The 19,445-nt window shown below is 43.0% G+C and overlaps 2 protein-coding genes across 5 annotated transcripts in view; one reads left to right on the top strand and one right to left on the bottom strand.

Annotated features, from left to right (window-relative positions):
* The window catches only part of LOC118398297 (helicase SKI2W-like), a 38,842-nt gene extending 22,673 nt beyond the window's left edge, over positions 1 to 16,169 (bottom strand). For both annotated transcript variants that reach the window (XM_035793496.2, XM_035793497.2), the window contains exons 1-19: positions 16,026 to 16,169; positions 15,528 to 15,649; positions 15,097 to 15,218; positions 14,802 to 14,919; positions 14,470 to 14,587; positions 12,586 to 12,660; positions 12,236 to 12,289; positions 11,969 to 12,132; positions 11,668 to 11,829; positions 11,336 to 11,481; positions 11,040 to 11,186; positions 10,564 to 10,648; positions 10,351 to 10,457; positions 7,224 to 7,370; positions 6,718 to 6,814; positions 2,945 to 3,157; positions 2,616 to 2,726; positions 2,337 to 2,448; positions 674 to 792 (exon numbers count right to left, since the gene is read on the bottom strand). In XM_035793496.2, coding sequence (XP_035649389.1) covers positions 674 to 792; positions 2,337 to 2,448; positions 2,616 to 2,726; positions 2,945 to 3,157; positions 6,718 to 6,814; positions 7,224 to 7,370; positions 10,351 to 10,457; positions 10,564 to 10,648; positions 11,040 to 11,186; positions 11,336 to 11,481; positions 11,668 to 11,829; positions 11,969 to 12,132; positions 12,236 to 12,289; positions 12,586 to 12,660; positions 14,470 to 14,587; positions 14,802 to 14,919; positions 15,097 to 15,218; positions 15,528 to 15,649; positions 16,026 to 16,038 — 2,232 coding nt within the window. In that variant the 5' untranslated portion in view covers positions 16,039 to 16,169. The remainder of the gene's footprint in view (positions 1 to 673; positions 793 to 2,336; positions 2,449 to 2,615; positions 2,727 to 2,944; positions 3,158 to 6,717; positions 6,815 to 7,223; positions 7,371 to 10,350; positions 10,458 to 10,563; positions 10,649 to 11,039; positions 11,187 to 11,335; positions 11,482 to 11,667; positions 11,830 to 11,968; positions 12,133 to 12,235; positions 12,290 to 12,585; positions 12,661 to 14,469; positions 14,588 to 14,801; positions 14,920 to 15,096; positions 15,219 to 15,527; positions 15,650 to 16,025) is intronic.
* On the top strand, positions 15,888 to 19,397 carry LOC118398298 (negative elongation factor E-like). 3 transcript variants are annotated; one of them, XM_052470583.1, is made up of 12 exons: positions 15,888 to 15,966; positions 16,052 to 16,088; positions 16,695 to 16,780; positions 17,033 to 17,105; positions 17,213 to 17,358; positions 17,569 to 17,646; positions 17,842 to 17,879; positions 17,983 to 18,242; positions 18,408 to 18,552; positions 18,709 to 18,763; positions 18,836 to 18,938; positions 19,025 to 19,397. In XM_052470583.1, exons 1-12 carry the CDS (start codon positions 15,955 to 15,957, stop codon positions 19,096 to 19,098), a joined length of 1,107 nt encoding a protein of 368 aa, XP_052326543.1. In that variant the 5' UTR covers positions 15,888 to 15,954; the 3' UTR covers positions 19,099 to 19,397. The 3 variants fall into 3 exon arrangements, with proteins under 3 accessions (XP_052326543.1, XP_035649391.1, XP_035649392.1); XM_035793498.1 differs by having other exon boundaries at positions 17,983 to 18,266; XM_035793499.2 differs by lacking the exons at positions 15,888 to 15,966; positions 16,052 to 16,088 and adding an exon at positions 16,222 to 16,332 and having other exon boundaries at positions 17,983 to 18,266.
* Positions 19,398 to 19,445: the final 48 nt, after the last annotated feature.

The raw sequence follows: 19,445 nt of genomic DNA, 5'->3' as shown, positions 1-19,445 counted from the left end.
AGAGACTCTTTTTCAGATGAACATAAATTCAACCCCCGTCTGTATGCTCTTCCCCCATGGTACGAGTCCTGGCACCTTCACTCATATGGTCTGGGAGTTCCCAGAGGTTCTTTCCTTTTGGCAAATCTGTGGCTTCATCATTATCAAGCATTTTGTCTAAATCCATCCCCAGTCTTTCCAATGTGCTACTGCTTAATGATGACTTCACTGAACCTAACATACAGGCAAAGAAGGATTTGGCTTGCCGGCTTAACAGCAGCCAAGAGAATGGTTGCGTTACGATGGCAAGCCCCACACACTCTGCCACATCAGCAACGGATTTCCTCATTCATGGACATCGCACGACTTAAACTGTCAATCTCTCGACCGCATGGTGCAACATTTGAAAATATTAGCATGTGGACTACAACACTCAACAGTTTAAAATCAGTACTTTGATATATGCACTCAAGTAACCAGGTCCTGCAGGTGGGAAGGGGAGGGGGATGGGGGGGTTACATGTGTATGTGTTTAATGTCTGTTGGTTTTGGTTTGTCCTGTCAACCGAAAAATTATATAAAGTTAATCACAAAAATACATGATAAAAAAAGAAAATGTACCACAGACCACCAGTGGTCCACCGATGTAGTGGTATTGAATGGAAGAAGACAGTACATTCTGATGGAAGCCTTACCAGCATCATGACATTTAGGTCCCCCATGTCATGTACCCCTGACTTGCAGAGGATGATGACAGTGCCTGTGGCGTCCAGACCTCTCCTACCCGCTCTACCAGCCATCTGGATATACTCACCTGAGAGAGAAAGAGAGAGAGAGAGAGAGAGCGAGAAGAAAGAGAGAGAGAGAGAGAGAGACAGAGCGAGAGAACGACAGAAAGAGAGAGAGAGCGACAGAGGCAAAGAGGTTAGTCATACGTAACTAAGAGCTCTTAAACATGTAGAAAAACATCCATTCTATTTTCTCCTTTCCACTCAAATATCAGAGAGAAAGCGAGAGAGATTGAAGTGACATCAGATTAAAATACTGCCTGTAAGCATCATGCTCCGCTTTTCTATCAGACCGACAGAGGCAGGCAGAGAAACAGACACAGACAGAAAAAGTCAGACTGCCAGAGAGAGCGAGAGAGAGAATGAAAAGGATGTTATGTAGGGTTGTAACGGTTCACCGTATTGCAGTCATGGTTCGGTTTCGGTACAGCAGGAAAATGAAGTTGATTTTTGAATACCAACACTTTATATTTTCTTAAATGAAAAACACAAGATTACTCAACAACAACGCTAAAATAAAGTGCAATATCTGTGTGAAATCAATATGTAAAACATTGCATTGGCCTATGCTATAATGTTTTCTAACAAAGAGAAAAATATGCACACTTGTGTGACTTGTAAAGGGGGCATGTCTGTAGCACGGTAATTCTCATTCCCCGTTCCACAGAAATGTGATGGGCTGTTACTGTTAAGTAGCTCTCTGTAGACCTGGATGTCCATCCATCTGTAGTAAGCGCAACACAGGGTGTATTGGCAACTTCATTGACAACTTTAGCTTTCTTATTTAGAGGTGGTACTACCGGTTTGCTGAAATGGGTGTGAGAAGTTCGTAACGTGGCTCGAGCACTTTCACAAGGTGCTGAACCTCCCTATTCTTCTCAAACACCGACAATGGGCACATATCCGTGGCTATAAACATAATGTTACCTAATCGCTCTTTTAATTTCAGCCGCGAAGGGCTGCTTGAATGCAGAGGGGAGACAAAGTTGTGCTGTCCTATTTGTGTTTCTCACCTATTCCGGTGGTAGGAATACTGGGGTGATGTTGGCGTAAATGTGTCAACATGTTTGAGGTGTTGGCAGCTGCACAGGTTATTCTCGTTGAGCAGTGGAGACATACTCTCTCTGTCCACCGCCACTGTAATCTACTGGGAAGCCAAAATGTTCGCAAACATTTTAACGATGGAGAAGAATCCTCCTGGTTAAATCGACCCCACCACTCGCCATTGTAAAGAACTAGATCCCGGCTGCCCCTAGCGAAAGGACCTTTTGAAATGCGGCAAATTAAGATTTGGATTTTTGATTACAACTTGCACATAGGCTGAAGTTGCTTCAGTTACCACCTACCTGGTTAAATAAAGGTGAAATACATTTTAAAAACTCAAGAGACTTAGAAAGCAGCGTAGGCATAGCCTATAGGTCTCGTGGGTTTATTTGTATTATATTTTTATTCCGGGTTTACAGTGTAGACCGAATAGAGGTCCCCGTACCGAATGGTTCGGTACTAATACGTGTACCATTACACCCTTAATGTTCTGTATATAAACGTGTGAGGAGGAAAGAGAGCATACCAGGCAGAAGGTTTCTGAAGCCGGTGCCATCGTGTTTCCTTATGCTGTCAAACACCACTGTCCTCGCAGGCATGTTCACTCCCATAGCAAACGTCTCAGTGGCAAACAGAACCTGAGGGAGACACATTTATTGTAAAGTGTGTTAAGACTTTGTTAAATGCACTTTAAATACATTTTGAGTTGATGACATAGGTAGAGGATGTACGTTGGGACTAGTAATCAGACATGTCACTTCAAGATATTGACAAATCGTCACAAAAACGGACCAATAAGATTCACCTTTACTAGCCCCCGCGAGAACAGCATCTCAATGACCTCCTTCATAATTGGCAGGATGCCACTGTGATGCACACCGATACCCCTCTTCAGTAGGTCCCTTATCAACAGGATCTACAACATAGGAGGAGTTGGTAACAACAATTCCTAGGTTATATGTCCAAAAGTTCAATCTACGTGCTACAATTGGCTATAAAATCATTCTGCAGTCCTGTGAGCCGATTTCACTGTATTGCTGATGGTTGCATGAAACATTTTCCAAGGAAGAATAGAACATGATAGGCAGATCTTAGCTCTCCCAGACAACAGGCCCCAGCCAGATTGCACCCTACCTGGGGCAGCTGGCGGTCCCCTCCCCTGAGGCGTCTCAGGCTCTTCTGGAAAAAGGAGTGGATCTCACTCTTCTCCACTGAGCTGGTGAGGTCCATGGAGGCTAGAGAGATGGCGTTGTCGTCGCAGCGCGTTCTGGAGAAGGTGAACGCCACCACGGGGGTCTGCTGGCGCTGGGACAGGAAGTGGAGGAGGGAAAGCCACACTGCCCGGTCCTGGTGGAGAGAGATGGAGAGGGGTGAGAAAATGGAGCGAGAGGGAAAGAATAAAGAAATGATACAGGGAGAAGATGGCTAATGGAGAAAAGGAAAAGTAGAGAAGAAGTTCAAAGACTGGCAGAAGTCCTACAATGGGGATGAGTGACAGAGAGGTTAAAGGAGACAGAGAGAGAGGTCTCTGTTCGGCTGGCATTAAGGCGGTGCTAGTGTCAAACGTATGTTCACTGGCAATTTCGACCTGTTAATTTTCAAACTTGCACAAGGATTGGTAATTTACCTGTCTTTTATCAGCTCGCTTTTGCTCAGATGGGAGGAGTGGAAATATTTGAGTGCCAAAGTGCTAATTGCAGGCAGTGCTGGTAGGGATGTTTAAGAACCACCAAAAGCTGGTTTAAGCGGTAACGCTGTTGGTTATGGCAGCAGAGGCAGCCTATCCAGCTGAGAAGCACACTGCCCATTTGCACATGGAACAAGAGTAATGCCCTTTTGGTGCCTGTATTCCACATATCTAGAAACATTTTTAAAACATTTTTTTTTTTTTCCAATTTCATTTTATTTGATATAGCCTCAACTGCTCTCAATGAAGGCAATTGTTTTAGGGGTCCTGCCCATTGCAATCGCCAAATAGTCAAGACTGTTGATAAAGGGTTTGGCTCGTGAGGCTGCCTGGAAATTAATCTTAAATCACCAAAGCTTTATTAAAACATCAAGTTTCAGGGGAGCAAAACTGTGAGCTGACTTTCCCTTTCAATTTAGAGTGCATTCAGAAAGTATTCAGATTTTGTTACATTACAGCCTTATTCTAAAATGAATTCAATTGTTTTTTTTCTTCATCAATCTACACACACCCATAGTTACCTCTGCTGCAGAGGATAAGTTAATTAGAGTTACCTGCACCTCAGATTGTAGCCCAAATAAATGCTTCACAGTGTTTCAGTAACAGACGCATCTCAACATCAACTGTTTAGAGGGACTGAGTGAATCAGGTCTTCATGGTCGAATTGCTGCAAAGAAACCACTACTAAAGGCTACCAAGAAGGAGAAGTGACTTGCTTGGGCCAAGAAACACGAGCAATGGACATTAGAATGGTGGAAATCTGTCCTTTGGTCTGATGAGCCCAAATTTGAGATTTTTGTTTCCAACCGCCGTGTCTTTGTGAGAGGCAGAGTATGTGAACGGATGATCTCTGTATGTGTGGTTCCCACCGTGAAGCATGGAGGAGGAGATGTGGGGGTGCTTTGCTGGTGACACAGTCTGTGATTTTTTTTTAGAATTCAAGGCACACTTAACCAGCATGGCTACCACAGCACTCTGCAGTGATACACCATCCCATCTGGATTGCGCTTAGCAGGACTATCATTTGTTTTTCAACAGGACAATGACCCAACACATATGTGAATGAAGGAGTGCTGCATCAGATGACCTGGCCTCCACAATCACCCGACCTCAACCCAATTGAGATGGTTTGGGATGAGTTGGACAGCAGAGTGAAGGAAAAGCAGCCAGCAAGTGCTCAGCATATGTGGGAAGTCCTTCAGGACTGTTGGAAAAGCATTCCTCATGAAGCTAGTTGAGAGAATGCCAAGAGTGTGCAAAGCTATCATCAAGGCAAAGGGTGGCTACTTTGAAGAATCTCAAATATAAAATATATGTTAATTTGTTTAACACTTTTTTGGTTACTACATGATTCCATATGTGTTATTTCATAGTTTTGATGACATCACTACTTTTCTCCAATGTAGAACATAGTAAAATAAAAATAAACCTGGAATGAGTAGGTGTGTCCAAACTTTTGACTGGTACTGTATGTCTCAACATCTCTCCCTTCTTATCTCTACATTGCATAAGTCAAAGTATTTATGACACATTTTATGATTTATGCGAACTTAAAAGAAAGGTAGCCTAAAACGAAAGGGCCAGTATGCGATGAAGGAGATTTTAATTGAATTTGAATTCAAAGATGGAAGAAGTAGGCTCAAAGCAGAGCAGTGCATAATGTCTTCACTATTATTTTACAATGTAGAAAACATTCAAAATAAAGAAAAACCCTGGAATGTTCTGCTTAGTCATTATGGGGTATGTATTGTGTCTAAATTGACAATGGAAAAAAAAAAAAAATTAGAATAAGGCTGTAACGTAACAAAATGTGGAAAATGTCAGGTGTTCTGAATACTTTCTGAATGAACTGTATGTATTGTAGGCAGGTCTACATTATGAGCCATGCAGCTCCATTTTAGATGTGTGTAAAACCCCCCTCCTTGATGTAGGCTACATGTGTCCATGTCCATGATGAAAAGAGAGACGAGAACCTCTGTGAAAACCGGTGAACATTGTATTTAGAAGTTATTTTCCTGTAACAATTGCTTGTTTTCCGTTTCATATGTTCAAAACCCAAGCCCTTACCCATATGGCCTACTATAAAGCAGGCTGGTTCAACCGCAATGCGTTGTGTCTTTTTTATCCTGACGATTTTAGAATATTTAAAAAAAAACCAGACTGGTTTTAATCAAATTAAATGAAAAATAAGCAAACTTATTAGAATGATTCACCGTCCTGGTTTTAAGGTAGTAACACCGGTGGCCACATTTTTTAAATTGAATCTTTATTTACCTTTTGACTTGCCTAGAGAAATAAAAGGTTCAATTAAAAAAATATATAGAATAAAAAAAACTAGGAAAGTCCGTTCTTATTTTACAATGACGGCCTACCCCGGCCAAACCCTAACCTTGACAGCGCTGGGCCAATTGTGCGCCGCCCTATTGGACTCCCGATCATGGCCGGTTGTGATACAGCCCGGGATTAACCAGGGTATGTAGTGACGCCTCTAGCACTGAGATGCAGTGCCTTAGACTGCTGCGCCACTCAGGAGCCCACATGCAATGCAACTTCTAGAGAAGTGTGAATGCGATCTGTAAGATGGTTGTAATATGTTTATAAAACATTATACTTGGAAGCAGTATTAGGGAGAGTGGACCCCTTTCTCTTTATATTGGATCTTTATCCAGCTCCTGTGAAAAGTTTGGAGGTCCGTAAAACCATCCATAGTCTATGTTGCCTTGTCTGTATTATACGCCCACGGGGAGCAAATTACGGTGCCTGCAACTGCATTTAGACATAGCTTATTTGAAAAGAAGTTGTTGTTTCGTTTTTATTTGAATTTGATTGGACTGCAAACATGCTCAAAATATTGTGAAAATATGGGCCAGGCTATTTAACGTACTAGGCTATAACGGACTAACATTTCGAATTGGAGTTGATGACAACACAATACATGAAAGACCGTAAATATACAACTTGAAGCAACCACATATTTAGCCATGAAGCAGGTTCTGATTGACCAGTGAGAGGGCAAGCCTCGACACACCTACAACTTGTTTACTCATCAAAACCCAGCTGTTCCGCAAGGAACTGCGCCCACAATTACGGTTGTGAAAATAGCAACAATATTTCTGACACCCCCCTCCGAACCTCTAGCGCTACTGCCAACGCTTAGATTTACCATTGTGTTAGGTTTGTTAAGATAGAGCCCAGAGAGACTAGGGGTGATATTCTGTACCTGACTAGCTGTAGTGTTCTGAGATGGATTTTTCGTCCCAAAAGACTGTGTGTGTTTACTGGTGCGTTCCTTTTTGGCATCTATAGCAGCGTAGTACCTTAAAAACAAAGAAACCACCAACATTAAAAAGTGATAAATACATTACTCTCCATGACAACTAGAGCTGGGCGACACGGACAAAAAGTCATATCACTATATATTGACTGATTATCACGATAATGATAAATTGAACGATAAGTTCACAACATTAATGTGCACCTTTTTATATTACCTTTAAAACTACAACTGCTACTATTTTGAATGCAGTGGCTATTAATTGTCCTGTTAGCAATAGTAGCAGACATTTCATTTCAAACGTCACATTCCTCTAGTAAAGGTTACTAATCTTTATTATCGATATCAGTCAAATGTCCTGGATAAATTGTCGGTATGGATAATTTTCAGATTACCATACAAGCTGTTATGAGGCCAGGTGTGTGTGTGTGTGTGTGTGTGTGCGTACTTACCCTTTGGTTTGGAAGTTGCCCGTAGGGTCCAGCAGTAGGAACATCTCCTTCTGGGTCTTGGTGCTGTTGCCTGTGTACAGGTAGTGCTCCAGAGGCACAGGTCTCTTCGCTGTGCTGATCACATAGATGTGCTTCTTTTTAATGCGTCTGGAGAGGAGATAGGAAGGGAGTGGAGAAACTAAAGCATCTGTACACAACTCAAAGACATTATTCCATTCATAGACTACAGGCCAACCACAACACACACTATACATGCTCTATACTGTGACCATAGCAACGGCTATCACTGTACTTTAACTAGGGTCAGGAGTTTTTTCTAACCACATGACTTGACCAACAAATACTCTGGGTCCTAGAGATAGGAAAAACTCTGGGCCCTAGTTTTAGACTCAGTAGGTCATGTACTCACGAAAACATGCATGGTTTAACAGTGTCTTTCCCAACATACACTACATGACCAAACGTGGACACCTGTTCGTCGAACATCTCATTCCAAAATCATGGGCAATAATATGGAATTGGTCCCCCCTTTGCTGCTATAACATCCTCCACTCTTCTGGAAAGGCTTTCCACTAGATGTTGGAACATTCAGCCACAAGAGTATTAGTGAGGTAAGGGCACTGATGTTGTGGGTGATTAGGCCTGGCTCGGCATTCCAATTCATCCCTAAGGTGTTCGACGAGGTTCAGGTCAGGGCTCTGTGCAGGCTAGTCAACTTCTTCTCAACTTCTTCCACTCCGATCTCAACAAAACAATTCTGTATGGACCTCGCTTTGTGCACGGGGGCATTGTCATGCTGAAACAGGGAAGGGCCTTCTCCAAACTGTTGCCACAAAGTTGGAAGCACAGAACTGTCAAGAATGTCATTGTATTCTGTAGCGTTAAGATTTCCATTCACTGGAACTAAGGGGCTTAGCCTGAACCATGAAAAACAGTCCCAGACCATTATTCCTCCTCACCAAACTTTACAGTTGACACTACGCATTGGGGCAGGTAGCGTTCTCCCGGCATCCGCCAAACACAGATTCATGTGTTGGACTGCCAGAATGTGAAGCATGATTCATCAATCCAGAGGAACGCATTTCCACTGCTTCAGTGTCCAATGGTGGTGAGCTTTACACCACTCCAGCCGACGCTTGGAATTGCGCATGATGATCTTAGGCTTGTGTGTGGCTTCTCGGCCATGGAAACCCATTTCATGAAGCTCCTGACGAACAGTTCTTGTGCTGACGTTGCTTCCAGAGGCAGTTTGGAACTCGGTAGTGAGTGTTGCAACTGAGGACAGACGATTTTTACGCGCTATGCACTTCAGCTCTCGACGGTCCTGTTCTGTGAGCTCAACACAGGGGCCTATCAAGGGTGCATGCTCAGCCTCCTCCTGTACTCCCTGTTCACCTTTGACTGCGTGGCCACGCACGCCTCCAACTCAATCATCAAGATTGCAGACGACACAAGAGTAGTAGGTCTGTTCACCAACAATGACGAGATAGCCCTCACCTCCTCCCTGTAGGCTCTGGGTGTGTGGTGCCAGGAAAATAACCTCTCACTCAACGTCAACAAATCAAAGGAGCTGATCCTGGACTTCAGGAAACAGCAGAGGGAGCACCCCCCCTATCCACATCGACAGGGCCGCAGTGGAGAAGGTGGAAAGCAAGTTCCTCAGCATACATATCACTGACAAACTGAAATGGTTCACCCACACAGACATTGTGGTGAAGAAGGCGCAACAGAAGGCTGAAGAAATTTGGCTTGGCACCTAAAACCCCCAGACTTCTACAGATGCACAATTGAGAGTATCCTGTCGGGCTGTATCACCGCCTGCAACTGCACCGCCCGCAATCACAGGGCTCCTCACAGGGTGGTGCGGTCTGCCCAACCCATCACTGGGGGCAAACTACCTGCCCTCCAGGACACCTACAGCACCTGATGTCACAAAGGCAAAAAAAAGATCATCAAGGACAACAACCACCCAAGCCACTGCATGTTCACCCTGCTACCATCCAGAAGGCGAGGTCAGTACAGGTGCATCAAAGCTGGGACCGAGACTAAAAACCAGCTTCTATCTCAAGGCCATCAGACTTAAATAGCCATCACTAGGACCTTAGAGACTGCTGCCCTATATACATAGACTTGAAATCACTGGCCACTTTAATAATGGAACACTAGTCACTTTAATAATGTTTACATATTTTGCATTACTCATCTCTATGTATACCCTACCATTCAAAAGTTTGGGGTCACTTAGAAATGTCCTTGTTTTTGAAAGAAAGCATATTTTTTGTCCATTAAAATAACAGGCAATGACGGTTGCTGATAATGGACCTCTGTACGACTATGTAGATATTCCATTAAAAATCAGCCATTTCCAGCTACAATAGTAATTCACAAAATTAACAATGTCTACACTGTATTTCTGATCAATTTGATGTTATTTTAAATGGACAGAAATGTGCTTTTCTTTCAAAACAAGGACATTTCTAAGTGACCCCAAACTTTTGAACGGTAGTGTATACTGTATTATATTCTATTCTACAGTATTTTAGTCTATGCCGCTCTGACATTGCTCATCCAAATATTGATATATTCTCAATTCCATTCCTTCACTTTAGATTTGTGTGTATTGTTGTGAAATTGTTATATATTACTTGTTAGATATTACAGCACTCTTGCAGCTAGAAATACAAGCATTTCACTACACCCGCAATAACATCTGCTAAACATGTGTATTTGACCAATAAAATTGGATTTGATTTTGATTTGTATGTCCTACCACTTCGCGGCTGAGCCGTTGTTGCTCTTAGTCGTTTCCACTTCACAATAACAGCACTTCAGTTGACTGGGGCATCTCTAGCAGGGCAGAAATTTGACAAACTGACTTGTTGGAAAGGTGTCACATTGAAAGCCACTGAGCTCTTCTACTGCAAATGTTTGTCTATGGAGATTGCATGGCTGTGTGCTCGATTTTATACACCTGTCAGCAACGGTTGTGGCTGAAATAGCAAAATCCAGTAATTTGAAGGGGTGTCCACAGACTTTTGTATATATAGTGTACATGCTTTGGGTTTGGTGATGACAGGTGTTAAGGTGGTGTGATCAGGAGAACAGTGGACAATAGTTGACAACGTACCCGATCCACTCACTGAACTCCACAGCGTTGGGGACAGTGGCACTCAGAAGAATAATGCTGACGTGGTCGGGTAACATGATCAGAACCTCCTCCCACACCACTCCTCTCTAATAGAGAGGGAAAGAAAACGGAAGAGAATGAGATTTAGTGACACGTGTGATTGACTAAAACAGTGAGAGAGGAAGGTTTTGAAAGTGAGGCTTCGCCCGTTACCTCAGCATCATTGATGTAGTGAACCTCGTCAAAGATCACCCACTCTAAATCTCTGATGACCTCCGAACCGTTATAGAGCATGGACCTACAAGAGAGAGAGGGAGGGAGGGAGGGAGAAAGTGTCAGTCAAACAGTACATGGAAAAGCATCCCTCAGTGTTACATAGTTAGTAAGCTGATGTATAGGTCTATATGGATAGGGGTATGTAAAAATATAACCATGGTATGCTTTCAATTAGACAGTATAAAAACAGTGTTCCATGGGGTTAATGTGTGATATAATGTGTCATTTTACATTATAATGTGTAATGTTTGGTGTATATGATGTACTGTATATGTTGCAATCCCCCATAGAGCGGAGCTTGGTCTAGAGGCGTGGAGGTATAATGTGACAGTGTGATATAATGTGTACAGTTATATAATAATGTGACATGTTTTCTAAGTGATGTATTGGATGTACTGTATATGTTACGTCACCTCAATATCTCAGTGGTCATGATGAGACAGGAGGCTTCAGGACTCAGCTGGACGTCCCCGGTCAGCAGCCCCACGTCCCCAAAGGTGGTCTTGAAGTCCCGGAACTTCTGATTGGACAGAGCCTTGATGGGGGAGGTGTAGATGGTCCTATCATGGAAAACCAGGAACAACTCAATTTCCTTTCGTCCATTTCAATGATTCAGGTCAAAACATCAGGAATGACTAATAAATCCCATATTTTTACCCTGTTGGATTAAAGATTTTATAGAACATGACAAATGTGTAAATACACACACCTGGTCATGTGCTTCTGTGAGAGTGCTATGGCGTATTCTGCCACCACGGTTTTGCCTGCTGATGTGTGAGCTGCCACGAACACAGACTCATGGGCCTCCAGCCTCAATACTGCCTGCTTCTGGAACACATCCAACTCAAAGGGATACTGGGAGAGGTGGGGATCACATTAGTATTGTGGAATGAACAAGGTTCTGTGCCAATAAGAGATTAGACTAATAATGTCATAAAAATATAAAACAAAACTACACGGGACTAATCAACACATTCATCACCGACATATTCAACTTCATTTATCAAACCAACATCATATTTTGCCATTACAGCACAGTACCTTGAAGGCAGGGTTAGGGATACGTTTGTAGAAGTCACTGCAGGGGGAGGTGATGTTTATTGGGATTGCCCATCTCTTCTTCTCCTCCTGGTCCCCTGCTGGTTTGGTCGTTCCTCCATCTTTCTTCTCTGTAGAGGTGGTCCCAGGTGTGGAGGGAGAGTCCTACAGATGGAAATAAACAACCACCTTTCAGTATATGAACATGATAAACCCCAGAAGCTAAGTTAGAGGGGAAACTACATTTGAGATGTAGATTGTATTTGTCAATAAACAACAACAACAAAAACTATTTATTCAATACCTTGATCCCCAGGTCTTCCAGGCTGTTGGTTCTGGGCAGTTTGGGTGCATTTCCACTTCCGTGGCCCTTCTCCTTCTCCTCTGCCTCAGGCTGGGAGTCTATGATGTCATCAAAGGTGGACAGGAGGGACAGGAGATTGATTTCTCCCTTTGTGGTTTTGGCATCTTCATAGAGAATTTTTTTAAAAGAAAGAAAACATATTATATGTTTATTCAAGCCAAGTTCAAGCCAAGAGGATAACCTTTAGGAACAAATGGCCATTCAAACCTTTGTCACTGAAGTCCATCCCAACTTTCAGTCCAGGGGGCACTGTGAGTAACTCTAAGGTAAAGGGAAATACATACTGTATATTACTTACATACACATGAAATAAACCAAGCAAGAAACACATATGCTCAATAACAAAAAGATCTTAAATCTGTATTCTGATTTTTGAAGAGAACCATTTGGTTCCTAGGGAACAGCACACAGACTGTTTTTTTTTTACTTTCAAAGATGACGTCTGTCTGCATTTTAATTCAAAAGCAATCACCCCCCTCCCTCACTGTGCACAGGCAGTCTTTGGTGTGACAATTGCCCCTTCACCATTTCAACCCCATAAAGAAATGTAAAATCACCTTTCTCAAAGTCTATGTCCTCCTCCAGCTCGGATTTCTTCTTGATTTGTTCCAGTGTCAGCTCCTCCATACCACCTATGTGACAACATAAAGAGATCATATTTATATTCTATATTTGACTTAAGGGAAGACATAATTTACAACAAACATGTATTATACATCTCAGAGCCATATACACTACATGACCAAAAGTATGTGGACAACTGCATGTCAAACATCTCATTCCAAAATCAAAGGGGATTAATGATTCTGGGAAGGCTTCCCACTAGATGTTGAAACATTACTGCAGGGATTCTCTTCCATTCATCCACAAGAGAATTAGTGAGGTCGGGCACTGATGTTGGGCAATTAGGCCTGGCTCACAGTCAGCATTCCAATTCATCCCAAAGATGTTCGATGGGGTTGAGGTCAGGGCTCTGTGCAAGCCAGTCAAGTTCTTCCACACCAATTCATTTTTTGATTTGACTTTTATTTAACTAGGCAAGTCAGTTAAGAACAAGTTCTTATTTTCAATGACGGCCTACATGACCAAAAGTATGTGGACGTCTGCATGTCAAACATCTCATTCCAAAATCAATGATTCTGGGAAGGCTTCCCACTAGATGTTGGAACATTACTGCAGGGATTCTCTTCCATTCATCCACAAGAGAATTAGTGAGGTTGGGCACTGATGTTGGGCGATTAGGCCTGGCTCACAGTCAGCGTTCCAATTCATCCCAAAGATGTTCGATGGGGTTGAGGTCAGGGCTCTGTGCATGCCAGTCAAGTTCTTCCACACCAATTCATTTTTTGATTTTACCTTTATTTAACTAGGCAAGTCAGTTAAGAACAAATTCTTATTTTCAATGACGGCCTAGGATCAGTGGGTTAACTGCCTGTTCAGGGGCAGAATGACAGCACCTTGTCAGCTCGGGGATTTGAACATGCAACCTTCCAGTTACTAGTCCAACGCTCTAACCACTAGGCCACCCTGCCGCCCCTCCGATCTCAACAAACCATTTCTGTATGGACCTTGCATTGTGCACAGGGCATTGTTATGTTGCCACAAAGTTGGAAGCACAGAATCATCTAGAATGTCTTTGCATGCTGTAGCGTTAAGATTTCCCTTCACTGGAACTAAGGGGCCTAGTACAAACCATGAAAAACAGCATGAGACCATTATTCCTCATCCACCAAACTTTACAGTTGGCACTATGCATTCGAGCAGGTAGCGTTCTCCTGGCATCCGCCAAACACGTATTTGTCCGTCAGACTGTCAGATGGTGATTCATCAATCCAGAGAACGAGTTTCCACTGCTCCAGAGTCCAATGCCGGCGAGCTTTACACCACTCCAGTCAATGCTTGGCATTGCGCATGGTGACCTTAGGCTTGTGTGCGGCAGCTCGGCCATGGAAACCCATTTCATACAACCCCCGACGAACAGTTATTGTGCTGACGTTGCTTCCAGAGGCAGTTTGGAACTCAGAGTGAGTGTTGCAACCGAGTATAGACGATTTTTACACGCTACACGCTTCACCGGTCTCATTCTGTGAGTTTGTGTGGCCTACCACTTCACAGCGGAGCTGTTGTTGCTCCTAGACGTTTCTATTTCACAATAACAGCACTTACAGTTGACCGGGGAAGATCTAGCAGGGCAGAAATTTGATAAAGTGACTTGTTGGAAAGGTGTCATCCTGTGACAGTGCCATGTTGAAAGTCACTGAGCTCTTCAGTAATGCCAGTCTACTGCCAATGTTTGTCTATGAAGATTGCATGGCTGCGTGCTAAATTTTATACACCAGTCAGCATGAATGTTGCTGAAATAGACAATAATTTGAAGGGGTGTCCACATACTTTTGTGTATATAGCTCTGATAATATACTTAGGTAATGAGTCAGACCCACCGGGCAAAAACGGGTAGTTGGTGTTGCTTCCTCGTAGGCTCTCAGAGGGATTAGGGTTTGGTGGACGTTGCAGGGACATAGAATTCTTAGCAGAGATGCCTGTGTCCCCCAGTAACACCTGGATAGAGAGAGAGAGGGAGATTTAATGACACTGGGATGCAAAATGTGTATAGAAATCAAAGTAGACCTTTCAATAATATTAGTAGATCCCCACTCAGGGAAGTGCTACAATTTTGAATGTTCCCATTGAGTCACATCATTATCATAGCTGTTTGATTAGGACACAGAGACTAAGACAGCATAGCTAGATAAGATCTGACACTAGTATGTACCTCAGTGAAGTCCAACAACATTCCTGTTGTTGGATCTCTGACTACTGAGATGCCAGAGTGCAGAGGAGACAGAGCACAATGGAGAAGAGAGTCTATATGAACATCTCTCTCAGCCAGCCTAGAGAAAAACAAGTCTGTTACCGCAAGTTAATTCTGTGACCATTTGGTACCACGGCCTCATCTGGACCACTGAATTCCCCGTATAAACACTGCTTCCAAAGAAAGATTTGCATTCCATCAAAGCAATAAAAAGTAAAGATGTAAAAACCCTAATAAGAAATGTAAGCATACTCACTTCAGAAACCTATGGAAGGCAGCGTCGGTATCGTGAATGGGAAGCCAGGCAGGGTCGCGTAGAAAGCCCTTCTCTACCTCTGTCTCCAGGCTCACACTAGTGGGAGGGAGTCCATGAGGGAGCTGTAGATAAAATAGTTATAGAAATACATAAGGCATATAATGGGCTGGAGAGATTGGATAGTAGATCTATGTCAACACAGGCTGCAATTCAAACTGACGTGTTCTCCCTTTCCTCTAAACTTGATGGCGGATCTGAAGGATACGGGTAGGTAGGTAGGTAGGTAGGTAGGTAGGTAGGTAGGTAGGTAGGTAGGTAGGTGAGACCTACTGTAAAAACATAATTTAGACAAATAGAGAGGTAGATGGAATATTTTGCTTGGCAGTCCTTTTCAGATATGAATCCAACCACACACTGACTCTAATACTGACCGAACTTTGTGGAGGCAGGGGCTGGTCATTGGGATGTGGATGTGTGATGAGCTCAAACCTGCCAGAGCAACCCATCTCCAGCAGGGATATAGGGAGGTCTGTGGGGCTCACAGCCGGCATATCTATAGAGAGAGAGAAATGGGATTGAGATGAATAGCCTAGTTTCTGTGGACTGTCCTCTATCATACAATAGAGTCCATTGTATATACTAATGCACATACACATATTGCAATGTCATCATGTACTGCTTTAGCTGATAAGATTCTGCCTATAACACGTTGCACATGTTGGGAGGGACTACATTTCTGCTACATGAATGACAGCTGAGCTGGCTACTGTGGTTAACGTTAGCTAGGCTAACCCAAGCTGTCATATTCGCCAGTAAACTGTACTGCTAGCAAGTTACTTTAAAACAAAGCTTACAGCAATGGTCTTAAACGTATGCCTAATGCATTAACTGAAAATGTAAATATTATCTATCGTTTAATTGTCCTTTACCTGTTCTTTCCATTTCTCCACCGCAGATGAAAGTCGGAAATGGCCAAGTTTGGTATGCAGGAAGTAGGTATAATTGCCAAATGTAATACGATAAATATCTCAATATTAATGCATTATTTTACTAACTGTTGTCAAGTGTATGCCATGCATTTATTATAATTGACTTATTCCTGCAATTTAGCAGGTTGAATAGTATATTTTTTAATTCATGCACCCCTACCAGCATTATACGTCATATTCGTGCGCCTTTGTTTTTGTGTTCATGAAGGAGCGAGTGATTAAAAGTAGCTACAGTAAGGTTATAGAGGTAACAACGTAATTACATTTCTAAATACAGTAGTGTCAATGTAGTATCTTTATGAATTGCTGTAGTCTGAACGCTACATTGCCGTATTGTTGATAAGCAATGGAATACTTTCCACTGCCCTGTGTAATACATAATGTAGAAGTAGCTAACTACCCTTAGCTAACAATCTAACGTAACGCTTAAAATGTTGTCAGATGCATGCAGAATGTAGAAAGAGAAACCGCTGTGGTCATGAACAAAGTGTATATGGTCGTTTTTGAGTTCATGCTATAGAGTTGAATTCAACCACACTCGTGTATTGACATGCATTTTGTTGTGCAAATGTGTCCACTATTCTGGTCTCTTTTCACAATGCTTTCCAGCTGGGTACAACATGGTGGTGTTCCCAAGCTCTTTGACAGAGGAAGAGGAGTCTCTGCAGAAGAAATATGCCAAACTCAAGAAAAAGGTGAGAAACTCAAAGAATCTTCTCACTCCACTTGACTAGAGAGAACTCTATCCATGTAACTGTATCCTGCTGCTGACAATGAGCCACTGCACCCACGTTTGCAGATGTGGTTAGGGGTAGGCCTTTATTAATTCAATATTCACCTGTCAGCCATCATCACACGCATAACGTTGAAAGTTGGATATCATCATTATTATGTTACTAAACTCTGATTGTTCACCTCTTATTCTCGCTCTCTCCTCACACCTATAGAAAAAGGCCCTGCTGGCTTTGAAGAAGCAGCAGAGTTCAACCAGCCAGACCAATCAGAGTGGATTGAAGCGCAGTATGGGCTTTGTCTTCACTTTAAGAAGTTAACTCTTTAAAACTGTATTACTAAGCAGATATTTGGTCTAAGTTGGTTAAGTTGCATCTACTTTCTCTGTCCTCTAGCTTTGTCAGACCAGCCTGTGCTAGACACAGCGACAGCTACAGAGCAGGCGAAGATGCTGATCAAGTCTGGGGCCATCAGTGCCATCAAGTCAGAGAACAAGAACTCTGGCTTTAAGCGCTCTAGAACGCTAGAGATCAAGCTCAAGGTAAGATACAACATGCAATATGTAAGGATGTGTAATGTAGGAATTGATCATAGAATAAATTATTTATATAACGAATATACATTAATAATATGTATAAAGCTGACAGGCGCAAATGCCTCTTAAATATGACACATACACTAGTCTGATGGAACTCAAACTTATAAATGATGGTCTAGTAATGATTTGATATATTTTCTTTCCGTTTACCAGGATCCAGAGAAAGTCCCAGGCCCTGTGGCTTTCCAACCATTCCAAAGGAGCATGTCCACAGATGATGAGCTTTCTGAGGTAAAGTGAGAATGACATGACATCCCATTTTAAAACCATCCAATGAATTGATGTACTTTACCTACAAAATGGCATGCTTGTACAGTATTTTACCAATGCTGTCTGCCTGTATTGTGGCCACAGAACCAGTGACTTTAAAAAAACATGTTATTGAGAACTGATGCTGCTACTTTACATTTGACATTTCTACTTCAGGCTGGCAAAAGAGCCCACAGAAAATCTCTGTATGAGAGGTAAGCCTAAAAGCTCTGATGAATAATAGAGTAGGTCATGTTTTCTACACTGGTTCTCTGTATAAGGCGGTTTAAAATCATTTCCTCTGTGGCTCTCCAACAGCTTCATCACACCAGGCGACCGAGCAGCTCGTGATGAGGAGGAGGGAGGCGGCCTGTCCACCAGCAAAGACCTAGAGCGAGAGAGAGACAGAGGAGACCGAGAGATGGACAGAGAGAGAGAGCGTGACAGAGAGAGGGAGAGAGACCGGGGCAGCGGCGACCGGGGCAGGGACAGAGAGCTGCGAGACCGCGAGAGGAGCGACAGAGACAGGAGCCGGGATGGAGAGCGTGACCGGGAAAGGGGAGGAGAGAGAGAGTCACGTGAGCGAGACGGACCATTCAGACGTGAATATTCTTTTACTGAACTTCTGTCTTTCATGTCTTTAATCACTGGCATTCTTAAAAGGATGTTCCAATCAAAATACAAGTTCAAAGAGCGAATAATGTTACTTTTTTCTTCCCCCTTATCTTCTCTCTCCCTCTCAGGATCAGACTCATACCCGGAGCGGAGGGGGGTGAGGAAGGGGAACACGGTGTATGTGTATGGAACTGGCCTTGTGGAGGACAGCCTGCGCTTAGCCTTCTCCCAACATGGCACCATCATTGACCTGTCCATGGACTCCCAACGCAAGTAGGGCTACATAAATACAATATTGAGATTTTACATCCATGTGGCAGTGTGTGATTGTGTTTTGAAATGTTTTGCAATTGAAAACTAGTCCAGTAAGTCCCTTACTGTTTTGTTGTTTGATGGCTAATGAACACCACCCTGTTTTTCTCTTTCTAGCTGTGCATTCATCACCTTTGAAAAGATGGAGTCTGCAGACCAGGCTGTAGCAGAGGTAAGTATAGCTCTAGCTCCGAACTTAATTCATTATAGTGTAAAACCTATAATCTACACTCTCTTCTCCCAGTTGAATGGAAGCACAGTGGGAGATGTCCCCATAAAAGTCAGCATCGCTAGGAAGCAGCCGATGCTGGAGGCAGCCACCGGCAAATCTGTCTGGGCCACTCTAGGTAAATATCGGAGTCAAACACAGATCAGAATAACAAGCAGTGTGACAGTGTCAACTCTGGATTCATGTATTCTCTCTCTCTCCCAGCTGTGCAGAACAGTGCCAAAGGCTCCTACCGAGACAAGAGGAACCAGGTTGTGTACAGTGAGGATTTCCTATGAGCTGGATGGGCGTGCTGCATTGGAGATCTGTAAGGAGTAGTCATCAATGATTTAGTGTTAGCTTTGTGTGTATGCTTTTTTTCTATATTGCATTTTGAGTTTGTTGTTGATTGCCTGTTAACCCGATAGGGAACCACGTGTCAGTTGTTCTGAGTAAGTGCTACAGTTATATACATGGCCAGGATGTGTAATGGCAATGACCACGTGAAAAGAGATTGTGGTTGGCATGGTGGCCTGGTCTTGCTCTTGTAACCAGGGGATTAATTGTTTTGGGGAGCTCAATAAATCACTTCAATACATTTGTTCATCTGGTTGTCTTGCTTTGAATCAAAGGGGCCAATTAGATT

This window comes from Oncorhynchus keta, chromosome 19 (genome assembly GCF_023373465.1).
Source record: "Oncorhynchus keta strain PuntledgeMale-10-30-2019 chromosome 19, Oket_V2, whole genome shotgun sequence".
Lineage (NCBI taxonomy): Eukaryota > Metazoa > Chordata > Actinopteri > Salmoniformes > Salmonidae > Oncorhynchus > Oncorhynchus keta.
The sequence above is the reverse complement of the archived record's forward strand: the minus strand, read 5'-3'. Positions and strand labels throughout refer to the sequence as shown.